Below are 19,632 nucleotides of genomic sequence, written 5' to 3'. Positions count from 1 at the left end.
TGAAAATCAAATCAAAATGCTTTAATTCTTATGTATGCCAAGTAATCAACAGTCAGAAATACTGTGACAGGGCCTTACAGTACTGTAAGGCAGCAACCAACAATTATTTGCATTTTCAATAGGTCTGACAATTATTTCCTCTACAAAAAAACAGAGTTAACATGACTAGTTAATACGACCATGTGCCTCGAGACTTCCTGACTAGATATAATTTTAAAACACACAACTTTCGCTTTACAGTAGTGTCATTTTCATTTTTAACTGTACTGTATTATTAAATATTTTGTCATAACTGGTTGGATTCTCCGCCCACCTGTCTTCCCCTGAATATCCAGCAGATGGCAGCGTTGTGTTTTTCTGCTGGAGAAGTGTGTGTGTGTGTGTGTGTGTGTGTGTGTGTGTGTGTGTGTGTGTGTGTGTGTGTGTGTGTGTGTGTGTGTGTGTGTGTGTGTGTGTGTGTGTGTGAGTATGAGTGTTTGAAGAAGGGGGGTTTCAGCTGCTGTCCGGTGTTTGGCGACATAGCAGCTAGGCTGTGCTCTGCCAGCAGCGGCTAACAAGATGCACACAGCTAGTGCTATGTACAGTATAGAGGTGCCTGCAAGCTAGTATATGTTTATTTAAGAGGGAGAACTGCTGCTACCGGTACGACACGAACGCTAGCAGAAATGGCCGGAATTATTAAAAAGCAAATTCTGAAACATTTGTCAAGGTAAGTGTCATCTTTGGCTTTGTGTTAGCCAGTTAGCCCAGCTGGATGATGGTGTTAACGTTTCTGAATATAACACAGCAAACGTTAGTTCGCCAGTATTTGCCATCTACATGTAGCTGCATCGATTTACTCACAGCAAACCATCAAGCGCAACGCCACATGTTGTAACAGCCCCATGAGAATAACGTTAGGAGGCTTGACAGGGACAGTGAACGCAGCAAACCACCTCAATCTGGACGAGACAGATAATGTTAACTACATTACTTTTCCTAGTTTATCAATGTGTGTTCTTAAAGGCACGATAGTCTGTATAGCCTACTTGCTTTGGTAATGGGCCTACTACCCATCGTCACTGTTGAAAAAGCTCTTCTCTGTCTTTTTATATCACTTATCGGTCTAAGGCCCTCAGTATTATAGTTACTTTACATTGGGAATGTATCTGAAGTGGCATCCTTTCTTTTTAGCCATTTCTATCTATACCTCTATCCATCCACCTGTCTGTCTGGATTAACCTCCCTGTGGCAAAAATTTCTTGATGGACCCCTGTGGTTCCCCACTGTAACCAGCCCGCACCCTTGGGCCGAAGTGATTACTTGACAAATCTATTAATCCTTTGACAGACAATTAACTTTGATGGCAATTGTGATAATCGAAATCACAAGTTCTAGCTTCTCCAATGTGAATATGTACTAGTTTGCCAGTTTTCTATAAAAGTACACTCAATAGCTTTTTGTTTTTGACTGTTGACCAGACAAATATAGCATTTATCTATCTATCTATCTATCTATCTATCTATCTATCTATCTATCTATCTATCTATCTATCTATCTATCTACAATAATTCATAAACATAATTCCTGTCTTCACCCCAGTACAGCAAACATTGACATCTCCTCAAGCAAAAAGAAAGAAAAGATTTTCTAGATAGAGTCAGATATGAAGGGAGTAATTTAGTGTTTTACATATTTATATCTTGAAAACTGTTTGGCCTATTGTACATGAATGAATGAAAATTGTCAGCTGACGTTTACTATCAGACTGCTCAGTTATGCTCCTACAGTTTACGGTCTTTTTCAGCAACATTTATTCCCTCTCACTCCTTGCTATACATAAGCAAATACTGCTTTCTCGTCAGCTTCAGCATCTCCTGCAGATCTGGCTGCAGTTCTCTGTCTACACCTTGTCTCACTTCCTCCATATGTTATGCTGCTGCTCAGGAGACATAAAACTTTCTATTCCTACCTACAATTCCTTTTTTTTCTTTTTTTTTTTTAGGTTTTATTGATTAAATGTGTCATGTTTTCTGTTGCTCTCAGTTTGGCACAGCTGACAAGTGAAGAAATTAATATGGGTGAGAGAGCAATGTTGACATGTGTTGAAAAGGTCTCTCTTTCCCCAGCTAGATGGGGTAAAGGCTTAAGTTGATCATGTGCCTGGACAATAGGTGTGTGCTAAATCCCTTCGACTCACTGTTGTTCTCCTTGTCTCTGTTGCCTTTGTCACTGAATAATTAAAACAATTATTTGCACCAGATAGGACACAGTGGACACATACTTGAAAGCTAGACATGCAAGCACATTAATGTTTTGGGTCTAATAATATATCCATGGTTGTAGGTTAGAGCTCGCTCTTTGATAGGAAATGAGCTTCATAGTCCTATGATATCTTTGGTTTTCTTTTCAGCAAAAATTTAATTATATTCTATCATTCCGTGCTAGTTTTATTATATCCTTATTAGTGGGCGACCCAGTGTAGCAGTATTCTTAATAATAATACTCATCATTTTTAACACAGGCAGGAAGATGACGAGATCATATCATCAGTTGTAACCTGTCCCTACCTGTAGTACATCTCTGTTAATGGCAGGAATTTTGGTCCAAGTCCACAGCCACTGTATGTTTTGCTGTAAATATACAGATGGAACCTAAAACTTACACACAGTGGACTTCTGGGGGATTGATGGGTTTAAATTGATGATTTCAAGTCTGATCCTTGCGTGTTATGTGTTTCAGAGCAGTTTTGGTTTTACTCAATTGTAAAACCACAAAGTTGTGCTTTTGCCCGTGTTTGTACAATGACTTCTTTATGGCTTTTGGTAAGCTCTGGAATTTCTGCGCTTTTTAAACCATGCTAATCTCAGCAATTAGCCAAAATTGTTAGATTTACAAAAAAAGAACCACTATATTCTTTGCTCTATTGTTGGTCTTAACCATGTACACCATTAAATCACTTCTTTATATTCTTATCTGCCAATCCAAAAGGCAATTGTTCAAAAATGCAAAAGTTGAGTCAAAGCTGTTTTGTGTTTTCAGACAGGCTGGCTAGCTCTGTACCTCACAGTTGACTCATTAAAGGCCCTTAGAGACTGTGAGTGAATATGAAATGTTAATTTTAGGAAAACAATGCCTCAGGTTTTGTCAACAGTAGAAGTGGAGCCGTTATTTTGTTGCTCAACACTAAAGGGAAGCTTACATTTTCACTGGCTCATCAGGTTTATCAGGTGCAGCATAGTATTAGTTTTAACAGTGTTAAAAGTCTTAACAAGTTTGACTACATTCACATGTCTTGAAACTGTGAGCCACACTGTAGCTTTCTTGTATGGCACTTAATCTATGGCTCTTTCATCAGTGTCTCTTGGCTGATGTCTGAAATGTCACAGGGATTTGTTAGAGCATTGCTCAGTCATGTGGTGTACGTGAAATTAAAATACTTATCAAATCAATTAGCTACAATTTCTGTTATATTTATCCTGTGTACGGTCGTAGCCTAGTCCTGACTGTTGCAGCTTGCTACATTAGCAGACATTTAACCTAGATGGGGAGTACAGCTGTGGCTGCTATGGTTTCTCATGATGACTCATTCGTTTGCACTCCTTCAAACGCATCTTAGCCAAGCTGCATAATTCATTTTTGTCTCCCGCATCATCAGTGACGTATGCTGGCGTTTCCCTGGTAAAAGTTATACTGAACTCCTGTGTGTTTTCACATTAAAACAGTTTATTTTAACAGTTTATCTGGTTCCCTTCCTCAGGTTCACCAAGAACCTGTCCCCAGACAAGATCAATCTGAGCACGCTGAAGGGGGAGGGGCAGCTGTCCAACCTTGAGCTTGATGAAGAGGTTCTGCAGAACATGCTTGACCTGCCTACCTGGCTGGCTGTCACTCGGGTCTACTGCAACAAAGCCGCCATCAGGGTAGGTTATTAATTGGTCAAACCTGACTGTGTAGCTGCTCTCTAGGGGCTCCCTCCCTTTTCTGAGAACTCTATTGAAACACAAAAATGGTAAAGAAATGCTACATGAATTATTTCAGTTTGGTTATTGTCTCCTTGTTCATTTTCAAACTAAATAAAAAAAATTTATTTTATTAAAGCCAAAGAGCTCTCTTTTGAAATTGAGAGTGTGTAGAATCGTAGAGGAAATGATCAGTGGCAGTACCACAGAGATTAACTTTGCTAGAGGCGCTGCTGAGGACGATGATTCTTCAGACCAGAACCGGTTGTTGGTAATAGAAAGGCAAGCCATGATTCAGAGAGGCAGAAAAGGCCAGAGGCTATTGTGATCCTGAGATATACTGGCTGTTGTACATTGAGCTATCAGGATGGCTGGTTTGTGTTCCCAAATAATCCCAATAATACTACATGTACAACACAGTTTGTTTAAAGTTCAGGAATAATATTCCTATAGTTAATAAAGTGAATTTTACACAAACAAACAAACAAATGTTTTCTTAACATTGTCACAGTATTACATATACATATATATATATATATATATATATGTGTATATATGTGTATATATGTGTATATATATGTATATATATATATGTATATATATATATGTATATATATGTATGTATATATATATGTATATATATATATATATATGTATGTATATATATATGTATATATATATATATATGTATGTATATATATATATGTATATATATATATATATATGTATGTATATATATATATGTATATATATATATGTATGTATGTATGTATGTATGTATGTACTGTATATATGTATTATGCCTGCAGCTGTACTGTATGATGCTTTTTCTCACTAAATATCCAAGTCCATTACAATTTACAGCTTTACCAGTAATATTTGTGTATCAATCTTGTTTTAACTTTATCTTAATAATGAGTTTTGTGGTATAGTCAATAGACTCAGTAAAAAATCTCCTAATTTCAGAAATGGCCAAGGCGTACTTCTCTTAAAGAAGCCTTAATTTGAAAACCCAGATGTCTTGAACTGTTCTATTATTCTATACAAACACCCTTTTGTTGTTGGGATCCCAAGACATTTACAGCTCAATGGCTCAAGACTATCTGAAGCTAAATGCAAATAAAACAGAACTTTCTGTTAAAGGTCTAGTTTAGATGTAGATGAAGTGTGAAGTAATGCAGCCTAATTCCTTTTAGCTAATGAATATCATTACGATCAAAGCCTTCCTTCTGAAAACTTAAAAACCATCTATGCATCTATGCAACCAGCCATCAAAATATCACATCTATAGACTAATGTATTGCTCTGTCCTTTAAAATTGGTAAAAAAAAAAGTGATTTGCATGCCTTTGGCTTATTCAGAATGATGCCACAAGATCTTTAATACCAAAAAATGAATAACTACAATTACTACATTAACTTTTAAATTGTTAGTGTACATCACAGATCTCTTTAGTTCATATTAGCTAGTAGTCATCATCCTCAGATGATATCTTACTGGTGTTTCAGAGTCGAGCCTGAAGATTTAAGGCCTTTAAGTGCTTTTACTTCTAGAGTCCCTAGAACTGAACTGAGGAGACTGGGCTGGGAAAAATGTTGTCATGTTTTAAGTCGGTTATAAAAATGCATTTTATAAACTGGCTTTTGTGGAATACCTTGGTGGGACTTTAGTCTTGTCTTCTTCTTTTTATAATTGTTAACCCTGTTAGGGTTATTATTATTATGAGCAGTGTTAGCTATTTGTTGAGCAGCAAAGTCAGTATGACTCCAGATAAAACAGCATGACAGTTATTGTTGTAGCCCCTGCGTCATGATGTGGGAGCTTGATGCTCACTGTGCCCTTGCGCCCAGTGAATGATAAACAGTTCAGAATGCTTTGGCAAGTGTTTGTGTCTGACTTTGTTGACCTTGCTGTCCTTTCTTTTCAGATACAATGGACAAAGTTGAAAACAAGCCCCATCTGCCTGGTAAGAATGATGTTGTTTCTGTCCTCCTCCAGAGTTCTTACACATTTATTTAACACTAAGCTTCCCCCTCGTCTTTTAATCCAAAAATAACCTAACTTTGGCATAACTCTAGCAGTGCCCCATTTTGTTATTTTACTGTCTTGTTATACTGCTCCATAGGTTGTATTCTTTTTGCTGTTATCATCAGAAAATATTAGGCCTCCTCTTTTTTTATCTTTGCTCAATGGCACTGTTTCCTCTTTTGTGCAGTTCTTGGATAAAGTAGAGGTAGAGATGAGGACATGTGAAGAGCCGCGTCCACCCAATGGCCCCTCTCCTATAGCTATTACAGCAGGCCAGAGGTAAGCCTGCATAAATCTTGAGTTAAGCTGACATATCTGATGATGAGTTCCATACTACATCACACATCATGTACATGGTGAACGGTGCCTTCACTCATGTTTACATTGTGTATTTCCAGTGAATATGGCTTTGCTGAGAAAGTGGTGGAGGGCATGTCTGTGAGGATCAACTCCATCACCATTAAGGTGCAGGCTCGTGCCTTCCACGCCTCCTTTGAGCTCTGGCAGCTACAAGGCAACAGCCTCAACCCCAAATGGCAGCGCAGTGACCTCCGCTACACCCGCGTCACCGACCCAAAGAGAGGAGAGGTACAGTGCAACGCACTTTCATCTCCCTCCTCACCCTGCTTTAACACTGCTCTGTCTAAGAGTTGTATCCTACCACAGAAACCATGCATGCTCATTAACCTTCTGTAAATCAGTTAATCAGCCAATTGTTTTGGTCTTTATTAGCTGGAGGGACTATATCAAGATGAATAAGCTTTCTTAATGAGATCTTGTAATCCACTTAGAAGGAAATGCATCTGCCGCCTTTTCTTTGTGTCTAAAAAGAAAATGTCAGCAGTATCAATCATTCCATATGTCAGAAAACTGTGTGTTTTTTGACTCATAGTGTTTTTGTGTTTAATCACAGTTGAATGGTTTCATATGATTCTTGTTTCAATCAGGTTTTGACATTCAAAGAAATCAACTGGCAGAGTCTGCGAATCGAGGCAGATGCCATTGAGAGTGATGATCAGGACCTTGGTAGCACCCCGTTACGTCTCATCACTAACCAAGGACGAATTCGCATTGCTCTAAAACGCAGAGTAGGGCTGTGTTTCTACCTTTCATTTCCTGTTCTGTCATGGAATTGGTTAAAGATCACAAATGTGAACTCATCTAAATTACAAATGATTTGTCCCTAGTCTTTACGTCTTCATTGTTCTATCTAGATAAAGGACTGCAATGTGTTGGCATCTAAGCTGCTTTTCATTCTGGATGACCTGCTGTGGGTGCTGACGGACTCTCAACTCAAGGCCATCATCCATTATGCCAAATCTCTCAGTGAGGCCATGGAGAAGTCTGCCCAGCAGAGGAAGAACATGACTGCTGAATCCCTGCAGGTCCTGCCTCCTTGTTGAGATGTTATGTTTTGTAATTACAGACTGCATATGTTTAATGGAATTTCTAAGCCATTTTTAACCTTAAAACATCCAAGCTTAAACAATCAGAAGTCATGTCTCTCAAGAATTGTTGTTTCTGCATACATTTTAATTAATTTGATATTGGAAAATACAATCTTTTTCACCACAAACTCAACTATAAACCAGACTCACCATTTTGTCAATGTAACTTTAAGTATAAAGCTGCCATGAACCCAAAATACAAGAAAAATGACCCAGGCTACTAAAAAAATACGAATCTAGTGATAGTCACTTAAACTATTATTATAGACTAGTATTACATGTAAAGTGATTTTTATCCCAACTCATTTTTGTTCCTTTTTTTTATTTTTAAGTTAAAGTCCTCAGACATGAATGAAATGCTGTGTGAAAGCCCCACAACAGCACTTTCAGCTAATTTTCGTAGCTTGTCTCTACATGATACATAAATAAATAAGATGGACTCCAAATTTGCAAATATTCATTAATTCGGTATCCTCTCAAGGTGATGCCAAGACTCAAGAGCTTTTAACTAGAAAATTAATTGGCACCAGACTATTTCTGGATATGTTTCCTATACATTATAGTTCAAGCTTGTTTTTGTTCCCCTTTGAAATTTCTGTTACAAATTTGTTTTTCTTAATTCTGAGAAGTTTTCCTATTTCTGTTGTTTAGACTGCTCCTCCGTCTCCTGGCCTCCACAGCCTGTGGACAGAGCCCCCACCTGCTCCTACTGGCACCCCCAGCAACATGAGTCAATACTTTGAGCTCTATGATGTCAAGGAGTCTTCTTACCACACCTTCATATCCCGCTTGGACTTACACGTATGCAACGATAGTTCTTCAATGGATGAAGGTTAGTTGGGAAGAGTTCACCATGTCCCAAAAGTTATCAACAGGTCGTCTTAATTCTCTTGAAACTCGAGTATATTTGTGCTTCATAAAGCTAAGATTGTGTGCTCAAAGTAATCCTTACTTACATACAATGCTCAATATTTGAAGGATGATTTCTGTGAAGGTGGTTTTTGACAGCTGTAATGTGATGTTCCATAGATGAGCCTCCCCCGCCGGGCTTGCAGGGTGCGATGCAGCTGACCTTCAGAAAGCTAGGGTTTGACTACTATCCCATCCACAGACCTGGTGAGTGTGATGACTGGTCCTTGCAGTTTACCCTGAGGCTTTGCACTGCTCCCACTGAAACCACAGCATTCAGTCAGGACTAGCTGTTAGGAGGATTACTATTCAAGCAGACTAATGGCTCAGGAGAGTGTGCCTAGTGCCTTTATTCTTTGTGGAATTCCTGAAGTAGAAAGTAGAACAGCAGGGTCACCCTTGAAGCCCATTATGGTCAATTAAACAAAGTTAGAAAAAAAGCTTTTATTTTGCTATTCTGTTTGTTTAAGACTTTTGAAGAGAATATGAAAAGAGGAAAATTACTATATTAACACAGTACAAGTTTATATACTGTTTATGTATGAATACTGGCTTTGAAACTCTTGCTTTAATACATTTTATTGTGTATTGCACCCATGTTGTTTTCCTATTAAATTAACACTCGTGGAATTTTAGGAATTTGCTTTTAAGTTTTAAATACATAAATAGTCATTTAATTATAGTATTTATTTAGACTTTTTAGGACGATTAATTACCAAATCTATTTGTTTAGTTACAGTTAGTTATTTAAAAAAATATTTACACCAAAACAAATTGTAATTTCTAAATTAGTCAGTCTAGAATGACGGCTTAATCATAACTAACTTTTGATACTTCTCTAATATAGCTGATGGGTGTCGACACTGGGAGCGCCACAGTGGAGCCATGGAGGCTCAGGCCCAGTGGGCTGGGAAGCTGCTGCAGGAGTACCATAGGAGAGTAGATGCTTCTGGGTTCCCAGGGCCACATACTGAGGTGCCCCATCCAGCCAAGGACTCTCCTGCAAAGACAGCTCAAGGTAGGAATGCAGCATTAACATAAAGGTTTCTCTTTTTATAGAAATTCATTTGTTTCTTTCTTCATTGCTGAAAAGACAAAATTATACAGATTCAATGAACCATGAAAATAATCTTGACATAAGAAGGGGGTGTTTCGACTAAACAGTTAAAGTTCAAAGTCCACTTACTACAAATTTGGTCAGTTGTCAGGAGATGGAACTGTTGACATGTGTAAGTAACTTTAGTACCAACAAGTATGTCAATAAGTCCATCTCCATGGCAACTGGGCAAACTCCATGTGCTGAGGAAGACTGTGCCACGTAAAAAGCTAGTAAATGGACTTTGATTTAGGATTATTTTAAAACTTTGAAACTATATAGATGCACTCAGAAAAACATAAATAACATAATAGAACTGAGAACTGGTACACAGGGGTAACAATAAGGGAATGACCCCATTCAACATACAAGTCGACATATGTTTCAATAACAGTGGCATTTTATGATCCGACACAAAACTTAATCTGTTAGAATATGTTTTTTTGTTTTGTTCTTGCTCCTCTGGAAGCAGGCTATTTTAGCTTGTCACTGAGTGTTTACTCTCCCATTTATGTGCTTTAGATGGACAATCTAGTCCTAAGTCAACCCCCTCTGACAAAGAGCAGGCAACCAGCAGGAACTCTATGACAGCTCCTAAAGGGTCATCGCTGAAGAGGCTGCGATCTAGCTGTGTGGTGGTCAGAATGGATGACGTGGACATTCACCAGGCAAGCTTTTATCATCAGCTGATTTGATTTACCTGCTCTAACAGAAGCTTTACTCAATAAATGGATCAAGGATGTTGTTGTAATGTTCCTCAGTGGTAGCAGTCAGGCAGTATCTGTGGCAAGGCTAGAAGTTCCCTTAAAATCCAAACATTTTAGCAGTGACAAGATAGTGCAGGTTTTGGACATCGCTGCAGTTATGGATGGTATTGATATACATGACAGTATAGATAGGATGGTTAGTTGTTTAAAGGTCCTTTTCTGTGACAATAGTGTATCTTTACATGTTTTTAACACTAAATATACTGCAGATATAGATTAATCATGTTATAGTCACAACCTTAGCAAGATAGAGCCTCAAAATGAAAGTTGATGATATTATAATTTTTAAGAAGAAAATAAAGTTAATACCGTGCTCCTCCTCAAAAGCTTACCTCCACAGTAAGCTAGCCAGCTTACATTAGTGTCATGTGCTGCAGTATGCTCATCACTTGCAGTTAGCTCAATTGCTAAAAAGGAGTGTCACATAATCATCCTTGGAGGCATCTGCCTGGCAGTCGTTACAGAGGGAGCAGAAGTCTCTTTCAGATCAGCCCTCTGATATGTTTGATCTGATGGCGGACTTGACATATTGATGCAATGACCTGAAAATGTTTGGTATCAAATTGCCCCTGTAACAAAAGAGTAATCATGCAATTGCTGTACTAAAAACCACAGCCTTATTCAGTAGGAAACAAAAAAGATAAATTACTACTGTATTACTGTACCTCAGTGGGAATAGAATAATCCCATATATCACTTCACTTGGCTGCTCCGGTGCCTTTCATCTAAGACTGAGAAAGCTCGTGCCTCGTGCTCTCAGGCCGGTTCTGCATTTTCACTTTGGAAAATTCACACCCTTCATCACAAAAGTAACATTTCCAGTGTTATTTTGAGTTTAAGATGCTTGTAGTTCCTCATTTGATAGAACAAGAGACACCCCGGGGAAATTCTGTATATGTCTAGGTTTCCACCTTCAGATTGTGACAGGAAGTCAGTGATGTTCAGACTCAGGTGATTTAGTACTGTTTTCGGCAATATGCTTCTACTTTTTATGAGTGATTTACTTATTGGGTCTTTAATGAAGTAGATAAATAAAAAAAATAATCCTATATTTAGTGATGTTTCCACCGCTATTTATAACCTCTTCACTTGAACATTCAGGTGTCTACAAGGGGCCGTCAGAACAAGAAGACTCAGTCTTTATTATCCTGTAACCGTAAAGCTCTGCGTTTGCCGGACAGCGTACCAGCAGTTCATCTACAGTTTACTGAATACTACTTTCCTGACAACCCCAGTCTATCAGGTATCATACAACTGTCTTTTTATCACACAATCTAATGAGAAATGTATGTCAGTTTTACTAGCATATTGTGCTGTAAGATTTTTTTTTATTATTATTTTTTATTACAGTACAACCCTGTTTTATTAATATTCTGTGTTGTAAAGCAGATCAGTTTATGTTTTTCTGCCTTGTTACATTTACATCACAGAAGGCCAACTTATTGGCTATTTTTCAGTGTTATCAGCATTTACTGAAGTGGAATTTGTTTCTTGGTTGTTTGTTAATATTAAGATTGTTTGTGTCATAGTTACTTTTCCTTCTCTCCTTCACCCAGTACCCACCTCAAACCTGTACGCCCAGTTAAACAGCCTGCAGCTGTGTGTGGACCCAGCCAGTGTGCTGTGGATCAATCTTTTTTCCAGGGGCCTACTGCACACTCTTGACCAAGTCAAAGCTTTCTACCATTTGCAAGACAGTAGCAAGGCTGAAGAGCACTTAGACATCCGCATGGATGCATCTCAGCTTAAGGTGAATGCACAACTTTTTTTGAATCTAAAGTATTTGTGTTTGTGTTTGTCTCTAAGTCATGTAAATTGTTATTTATGTTATTTTCTATAGCTGATAATTCCCTTGGATTCTTCCATATTGGACCATCCAGAGCGTCCACAGTCCCTGTCTGTTACTGTACCCCAGATGGTTCTCAGCAACACTCGCCACTGCCCCCATGGCTCCAGAGCTGACCTCAACACTATCTATGACAAGTTTGCCAGCTGCTCTTTCTTCCAACCTACACCACCCTGCCCTTACCCCAGAGACCTGAGTGCCTTCCACCCTACTCCATCCGCTTTCCACCATCACTCTCAAGAGACGGAACCCCAGCCTCTAGACAGAAAGCAGCTACGATCCCAGGATGTCTGGTCTCTCAGTCTGTCGCGTGTAACCCTAGGTTTTGATGGAGCTCGGCGATTCCCCAAAGGCAGGACCCAGCCTTTTGTTGAGCCCTTTGCCATGTCTGTGTGGATGTGTCAGCCCGCTGCCTTTAGAAGTGGTTCATCATCTTCCTCCTCCAGTCCCAGCAGAGCCCACCAGCCTTCTCCAGAACAGGACGAGGCTTCGCTTGCCTCTATCCACTTCCTGGCTCACACCATCACTCCAGTAAAATTGTGGCTCAACCACTACCAATATGTAGCACTGCTGAGAATGAAGGACGCCATGGCTCGGTTGGGGGCAGAGTTGGGCCGGGATCTACGAGATGTTAAACAGGCTCATGGCCAGAAGACAAAACCCACTACTGTTTGTGTTGCCCTTCTGGTGGACTCGGCAGAACTGGGTCTCCTGTTGCCACCAGTCTCCTCAGAGCCAGAGGAAGAGGTCCCCCACACCCCAGAGACAGACAGCCCCAGCATGACAGACTCTGACATCTCCCCGACTCATAACTCTGCAGATGGGGTCCTGGAGGACAGTGGGTTGGAAAATGGCCTCTCCTCCAACAATAGAGCTGCCACTGCGTCTGAACCCGATGAACAAGATGGGGTGGTGGAGGAGGCATGTGAGGCTGTGGAGGAGGGGCCGGAGGGGGGTGGTTTGACAACACAACAGGAGGACACTGTCCTCTCACCTCCCCTCTCACCTGGACACTCCCCTGCCATTTCCCGTGAGCCATCCACCTTTAGCCTGGAGGGAGAGCTGTCAAGCGCCATTAACGTCACCAAGGATGTGACCAAAGATGCCATCAGTGCCTCGCTGGACCTGACCAAAGGGGCGTTTTCAATAACAAAAGATGCGTTTAGCATCCTGAGTCGTGGCTCAGGAATGAGCAAATTGTTCAGTCCACAGGCAAAGTAAGTGCTAGTGCTGTCCTGCTGGGCTGTTGGCAACATAATATTGTTAGTGTCTGGGTGCCATACTGTGCACCACATGCTTTAACTGGCTGTCTCTTAACGACTCTGTGTATGTTTTATGTGTGTGTTCACAGGGAACAGGTCCAGCGCTCCGATGAGTCCTCCCCCTCGTTGGCTGCCAGCCTGCGCCACCAGTCCATGAAACAATCGCCTTCCCAGCATTCATTTGATAGTGCTATCCTGGAAGGCAGCCTACCTGATGAAAATCTATCTGTGGATAGTGATATCAGCGACAATTTTGTTGTTCTCATGGACTCAGGTACTTAAAATGCTTCCAAGTTTGCTTCCAAATGCTTCCAAGTTACACAGGTGACATCTACTATAAGTTTCTCTTATGTTTCCAGAGTCGGGTATGGAGTCCATGCGTCCCAACAACACGCCAGCAGGCAGCCAGAGCAGCCCAGCCCCAGGGACAGAGGGTGGTTCATCTGCTGATCTCAGCAGCTCCCTGTCCCAAAGCACTGAGGATGTGTCTCAGGACATGGTGGGTTACTACCCTCATGTAACAGATATCATGGATAGATTGCATTTATCATAGGAGTTATGTGCCCGAACAAAGTAATACCTTAAAGAACAATTAAAAACTTGTCATCAATCATTTTAACAATTCAATTCAAACCTTCTCTTCAAATCTGAATCTGCACAGGTTTTTATGTGACTTAATTGTGCTGTTGTTACAGTCTTCAGTGTTGTTGCTGATCATGAGTGGAACGGCCTGTACCATGGAAGTAAAGGGAGAAGACCAAGTTGTGGCTGTGGAAGCCCAAAATCTGAGCCCTGTGCAGTTGGGCAATGTCAGGGTATCTGACTTGCTGGCTGGTCTCATACAAGGTAAAGCGGATTACTATATACACACTGAAAATTTCTGATGACAAACTCTTGGAAAATTCTAATCTGTCTGTCTTACTAGTCATATACAGCACCACTTTATTGGTGGCTTATCAATGAGTTGCTAATCATATTCTAGAAGAGCCTATATTTAAATTAGTATTTTGGATGGCCTTTAGAAAAAGGGCAAAAAATGTAAATCAATCCTGGTCCATGGGCTTCTGCAGCAACTTGAAGTGTAGTTAAAGATCCAGATATACCGACAGATGTATTTTAATACATATAAAAATGCTCTGCTTGTAAACATAGTTTGTGTCTGTGTTTTTTTAAAGTTAAATTTCATAATTAAACGTTCTTACATTTACTCCTTCTTCCTCAATGAAATATTTTTCATTTTGAAAATTAGTAATAGTTAAACTGCTGAATGCAGATGTCTCCTACTTCAATGGAAAGTCAATTTTCAGTGTATATGCACTCGAGGTTTCACGTTTTCACCTCGCATATACATACTGGATCATAATTGGCTCCAAACTAGATGGGATGCCACAAAATCATGTATGTCCACATTTTCACAGCAATTTAAGGTGAGCACAGAAGTTTCGCCCTTCAGCAGATGAAGTTGAGACCATCAAACATCCAAGTCAAATACATTTGTTTTAGTGGTGGGGGAAAAAATCGCTCAGATATCATGTAAAATATTGCCTGATCTCTATTCTTTTTGTCATCATAGGTGAGTTAAATATAATCACAAAAATGGGATAATACTTTGTCTTCTGTTGTATAAATGCCTCCAAATCAAAATGTAGTTACTCCAATGTTGCACATCGTCTCAACACAAGAAAGAACCTGATCAGTCAGTGTGGCAAGCCTGCAGTAACTGGTTGCAGTGTGAAGTGCCCACATTGTTTACAAATGTGCCTTCTCCTTTGTTCCTGCAGCTCCAGGTGGACCAGTCCAGAAGCAGTATAGGCACGGTAGCAGGGGTTCTCCAGTTGTGCGCATGCGAGCAGAAATGGGTCCATCTGCAGCCCGACACTCTGCTCTGGCAGAGTCTGTGGGTTTCTTGGATGTGAGAGTGCAAGACTGCCACGCAGAGTTGTTAGCCTCCACAGTGACTAACATTGGGCCTTTTCTCGAAGATGAATTCAGTGTTGATGGTCAGCCAATGAAATTACACCTGAGAAACATCACCATCACTATGAAGGTGGGTTGTCGCATTCAACTAATTTTGAATTTGCTCATTATAAGATGTTAAATGAAAATGTTTAAATACTTAACATGTAGATTGGATGTAAGAATGTTTTCCTCACAAAAGACTTTTGAGAAAAATCCATTCTGTGAATCCACTGAATTGAATTTGTTTTTAATATGTGACCTAGTACTCCGTAGAGCACAGTGACACTAAGTGGATTATTCTGGTAATTAAAAGTAAATTGAATTGAATCTTTGGGCAGACTGTAATCTCATAGAGTAAAAGACATGCAGAAGTAATGGGTAGCCAGTGTTGACGTACGTGGTAGTGTGTGATGTAACAGGATCCCTTCTTGTTTTTTTTAAGGATGATGGCCCTAGAAACTACCCCACTGCCCCTCAACCTGTCCCAGCCACATTCATTGTAGATCAGCTTCTGCTTGAGCGCGCTGAAGATGGCATCATGAGGCTCAAAGGTGGACAAGAGAAAAACATTTTGTTTCATTTTGTGCACTATAACAAATGTAATGCTTGACGGTGTTATCGATACACGCAGTTACCAGCAGGATCATGAACCGTAAAAACCACAAGCACTCAAGCTGACAGCATCTGTAACACATTTACAGAAAGATGAACAGAAAGTAATCTTCACTATTTCCTTTTCGATTACAGCCTCAGCAGGTGCTCCCGGGGCTGGCCCAGACAACACACACAGTTCCTGCAGTGTTCCACAGCAGAGCGAGGTAGGGGAGAACTAATACAACCGTATACTTGTGTGCTTAAGTTTAATGTATCTGTAGGTGGGGCCGTAGCCAGGATTTTCTAAATACTAGAAAATATCTAAACAATTAAGTATAGAGAGTAGGCCCCTTAAAAACTATTTTTATGATAAAATATATTATACACTTAAATTTTAAGTGTTAGTGTTATTAATTTATAAAGCCTTTATTGTCATTCTAGGGATCCAATGAATAAATAATATTTGTAATTTGTATGAAATGTCAAGTGTTAACTCAGCACACTGCTTCCTAACATATTTTGGAGCTAACAGCAATGAATCAACTACAAGGCTGTGGAAACCTCTGTCTAAACTTTTTTGTTCTCCTACATTTTTAATGGCCAGATGAAGATATTCAAACTGCAACTGAGTTAGATTCATTCAAATTAGTTTCTACTCGTGTTTTAAATCCAGTATAAAAGTAATTATATTATTTTAAATATAGCTGTAATGCTGGTGTCCTGTTACTTATCAGCTGTAGGATAGACAAAGCAGAGATGAGACTTAAGTACACAAGATTGTGTAATGGTATTGTAATTTCACCTGCTGCTTTCAGTCAGAATCTGATATCTGTACACTTGGTGTGTAGCACCTAACCATAGCACGCCTTCACTGTACCTGGAACTAACCAATCCAATGATCCTGCACTTTCAGAGTCAAACTCTGGAGTCGCAGCTTTCTGATGCCCAGGCTGCCCTCACACAGGCCGTCAGTGACAGAGAGCGCCTCCTTCTGGAAGTCAGAAAGTATGACCCCACATTTACTCTCTGAGCTTCACCTCTGAACCTGCTACAACACTGCTCCTGCTGAGGGATTGTGATCGGATGTATCGGGATGAATGTCAGGAACCAGCAAGAGTCATGCCGAGCATGTCCGGGCATTGGACATGTTTGGGAAAAAAAAAAAAAAGAGTCCAAGTTGTGGCTTTGGATCACTTCCCACTTCCTATATCATGCTACTCATAAAATAACAAAAGAGCCGTTACAACAATTAGGGGAACCTGGTGAAGTAATTAATAGGTACATTACTGGTACTACTTTTAATCGGGCAGTCTAGATATTCCTCACTGCCATACTAAACACAAATTATCCTGGTTATTTCTCACTCAAATCAGTGTGGATAGTAAACTCATTGTGTGGTTTCAGTGTTTGTCACACAGCATGCAAGGGTAAATTTCATAAAGCTTTAATTCTCTCCACTTCATGATTTGTGTTATGGAAACCTTAAGTCAAGCACATGCCAAACCCTCCTCTTCACATGCACTGACACTGCCAGACAGCTGCTAGTCCATCAGAGAAGAAGTCACTGTCAAGCATGCTTTGTGAACAGTGCTAATTTACACACAGCACATTTACAGGTAGTCATAAGGCTATACTTAGTAATGTAGAGTACCTCTGTTTAAGTGTAAAATACAATAGATCCATGTGTTTCTTTTCATTTAAAAAGTATTAAAAATATTATCAGCTGTTGTTGCAAATGTGATGTAAAAGGTAGGAAAAAAGATGCACTTTTTTTTTTTAAGAAAAAAAAAAAGCAGAACCCTACTGCTTCCATGGAGAGACTGATGCATCTCAGTTTCTACCTTGGTTGCTTTATCACCAGGGTGGAATGGTTACACTCTTATCAAGTTCTCACCATTCTTTAAAAAGCGTGTTGAATCATTCCCCAGTGTTATATTATCCTTTGAGTTGTGAAATGTTGGTCATGCTTCTTTTGTACTGTGAAACAATGTTCTCAGTGGTTGAAAGTCCACAAAAAAATAAGACACGCCTTTTATTCTCTCCCTGTGTTGCTGTGGAGAGAGGGTTGCACAGTAGCTTCAGTATTAGTCTTTTCACTCTAACTCTCTGGTTTTAAAGAGGTTTGGGATTATACCAGCAAGCAGAGATATAATACTTGACCTTCTTGAAACTTGCTTTGTAGCTTGCCAGGAAACAACTCAGACTGCTAGTGTTATTACCTCTGTACACTGTTATCATGTGTAGTGATCAGACATAATGGACTGTTTAGTTCACTGTGTATGTTGTTTAACTTGTGTATATTTATTTTTGTTAGATTCACCACAGTATATTGAAGCCATATCAATCAAAAAGTGACATTTTAAAAATCTATGGTACTGATGGCACTGTTGATGTATACAGTGTTTTGTGTATGTTACCAAATTCACTACAAAAACTGATATATTTCACTATCTTCAACCCTGATCTGCTGCAGAGTTTATCTCTCAGGCCAGTTGCCAGTTTAAATTTCTGTCACTTTTCTTTATCCATGCATAAATCTGTTATATGCATGAATTCAGACAATGATGGATTTGTTACTCACACGGACTGTTTAACAGCATAACATTAATTTTATGAATGCTTTCTTTAAGAAGACCTCTTTGTCAGCTTCATTTTATGTACAAATGTTCTATTGTTAAATCAGTGGTTTAGTGTTTTGCCTTTGGTGGTACGATTATCTGTTTTCATGGTTGCAAAGCTGTTACAGCTATCTTTGACTTCCATTGTGTGCTCAGGAGCCCTCTGGTGGCTGTGAATTGCCAGAGCACTCCTCATTCTAAATATTAGTATTTCATTTTATCTTTGGTTGCCTTGCAAGCTATGAATGCCAGATTATCAGTCTTAAAGAGGAATGTAAAATATTTAAGCAATAGAAAGAGAGCTTGTGTTTAACCAAAAACATGACAAAGAACGGTAACACTACACATTTTTGATGTGGAATTCTTAAGATGACTAATGTCACGAAAAATGATTTACCTGTCTATCAGGTTTAGTGGTTTCCCCTCAACTGCATGTGGACTCAACATCCCCATTCTGTCAGTGTGATTATAGCAGAGATACATACTGCCCTTTAACCTCAGTATCACTTATAGTTGTGATCTTCTTCTCAGCTTTTGGTGTTTTATGTTTTTGCATGGCCTTCGTAAACAAAGATATGGTGGTACGAAATCGAACGTCCCATGCTGGATGCAACATGTAGCTGTAAAGTTTGCCCAGTTTATGTCCTCAGTCAGGCCTCAGTGTTAAGTAGCAACCATAATCTGCTGACAAACTGGTGCTCTGATACCTGTTCACTACACTTCCTTTGCACTCTAGAGCAGGCCAGGGTTTCCATAACCCTTACCCAGTGTGCCATGCAAAAAGGAAAAGATGGACAGAGAGTGAAGCAGGACTCACTTCAAAGTGTGTGTTGTTCTCTCTCTAGGTGCATGAACTGAAGTGTTGTATAGTTATGCCTTGTGGATTACTTGCACTCGTGTAGTAAATTCACTGGAAATTGCACTTGTTTAGATGTATATGACTTCAAAGGCTTGCAGAGGAGTCCTTTTGAAATCTTCCTAAGTGACGCAGATGTTGAAGCCCCTGTGGACATTTTTTTGTCAGTTGTGTAGAATTACATTGAATTTTGTATTGTCTTTACCACTTCATTGAGACTAATATAAACTTGGTTCTGTGAACCAAAGCTAGTATGTGAAAAATATTTTAAAAGTGAAAGAATAAATGATTAATTGCTGAACACTTTT

General features: G+C 39.5%; 1 protein-coding gene across 1 annotated transcript; it reads left to right on the top strand.

Moving 5' to 3' along the window:
• The first annotated feature begins 484 nt into the window (after positions 1-484).
• bltp3a (bridge-like lipid transfer protein family member 3A) lies at positions 485-19,632 on the top strand. The gene is made up of 21 exons (XM_056385142.1): positions 485-709; positions 3,740-3,902; positions 5,869-5,907; positions 6,157-6,248; positions 6,368-6,557; positions 6,917-7,057; positions 7,184-7,354; positions 8,069-8,249; positions 8,447-8,533; positions 9,174-9,344; positions 9,945-10,090; positions 11,291-11,432; positions 11,746-11,939; positions 12,030-13,252; positions 13,387-13,571; positions 13,657-13,796; positions 13,993-14,143; positions 15,079-15,344; positions 15,699-15,807; positions 16,004-16,074; positions 16,764-19,632. The coding sequence occupies exons 1-21, from the start codon at positions 666-668 to the stop codon at positions 16,878-16,880; spliced, it is 4,023 nt and encodes a 1,340-aa protein (XP_056241117.1). The 5' UTR covers positions 485-665; the 3' UTR covers positions 16,881-19,632.

Source organism: Seriola aureovittata, chromosome 9 (genome assembly GCF_021018895.1).
Source record: "Seriola aureovittata isolate HTS-2021-v1 ecotype China chromosome 9, ASM2101889v1, whole genome shotgun sequence".
Lineage (NCBI taxonomy): Eukaryota > Metazoa > Chordata > Actinopteri > Carangiformes > Carangidae > Seriola > Seriola aureovittata.
The sequence above is the reverse complement of the archived record's forward strand: the minus strand, read 5'-3'. Positions and strand labels throughout refer to the sequence as shown.

Bases quoted from the DNA above. Each gene is read 5' to 3' on its own strand.
- bltp3a (XM_056385142.1), top strand. From the start codon at position 666: ATGGCCGGAATTATTAAAAAGCAAATTCTGAAACATTTGTCAAG. The intron at 6,249-6,367 runs GTAAGCCTGCAT...GTGTATTTCCAG, and splicing joins GCTATTACAGCAGGCCAGAG to TGAATATGGCTTTGCTGAGA. The intron at 15,345-15,698 runs GTGGGTTGTCGC...GTTTTTTTTAAG, and splicing joins ACATCACCATCACTATGAAG to GATGATGGCCCTAGAAACTA.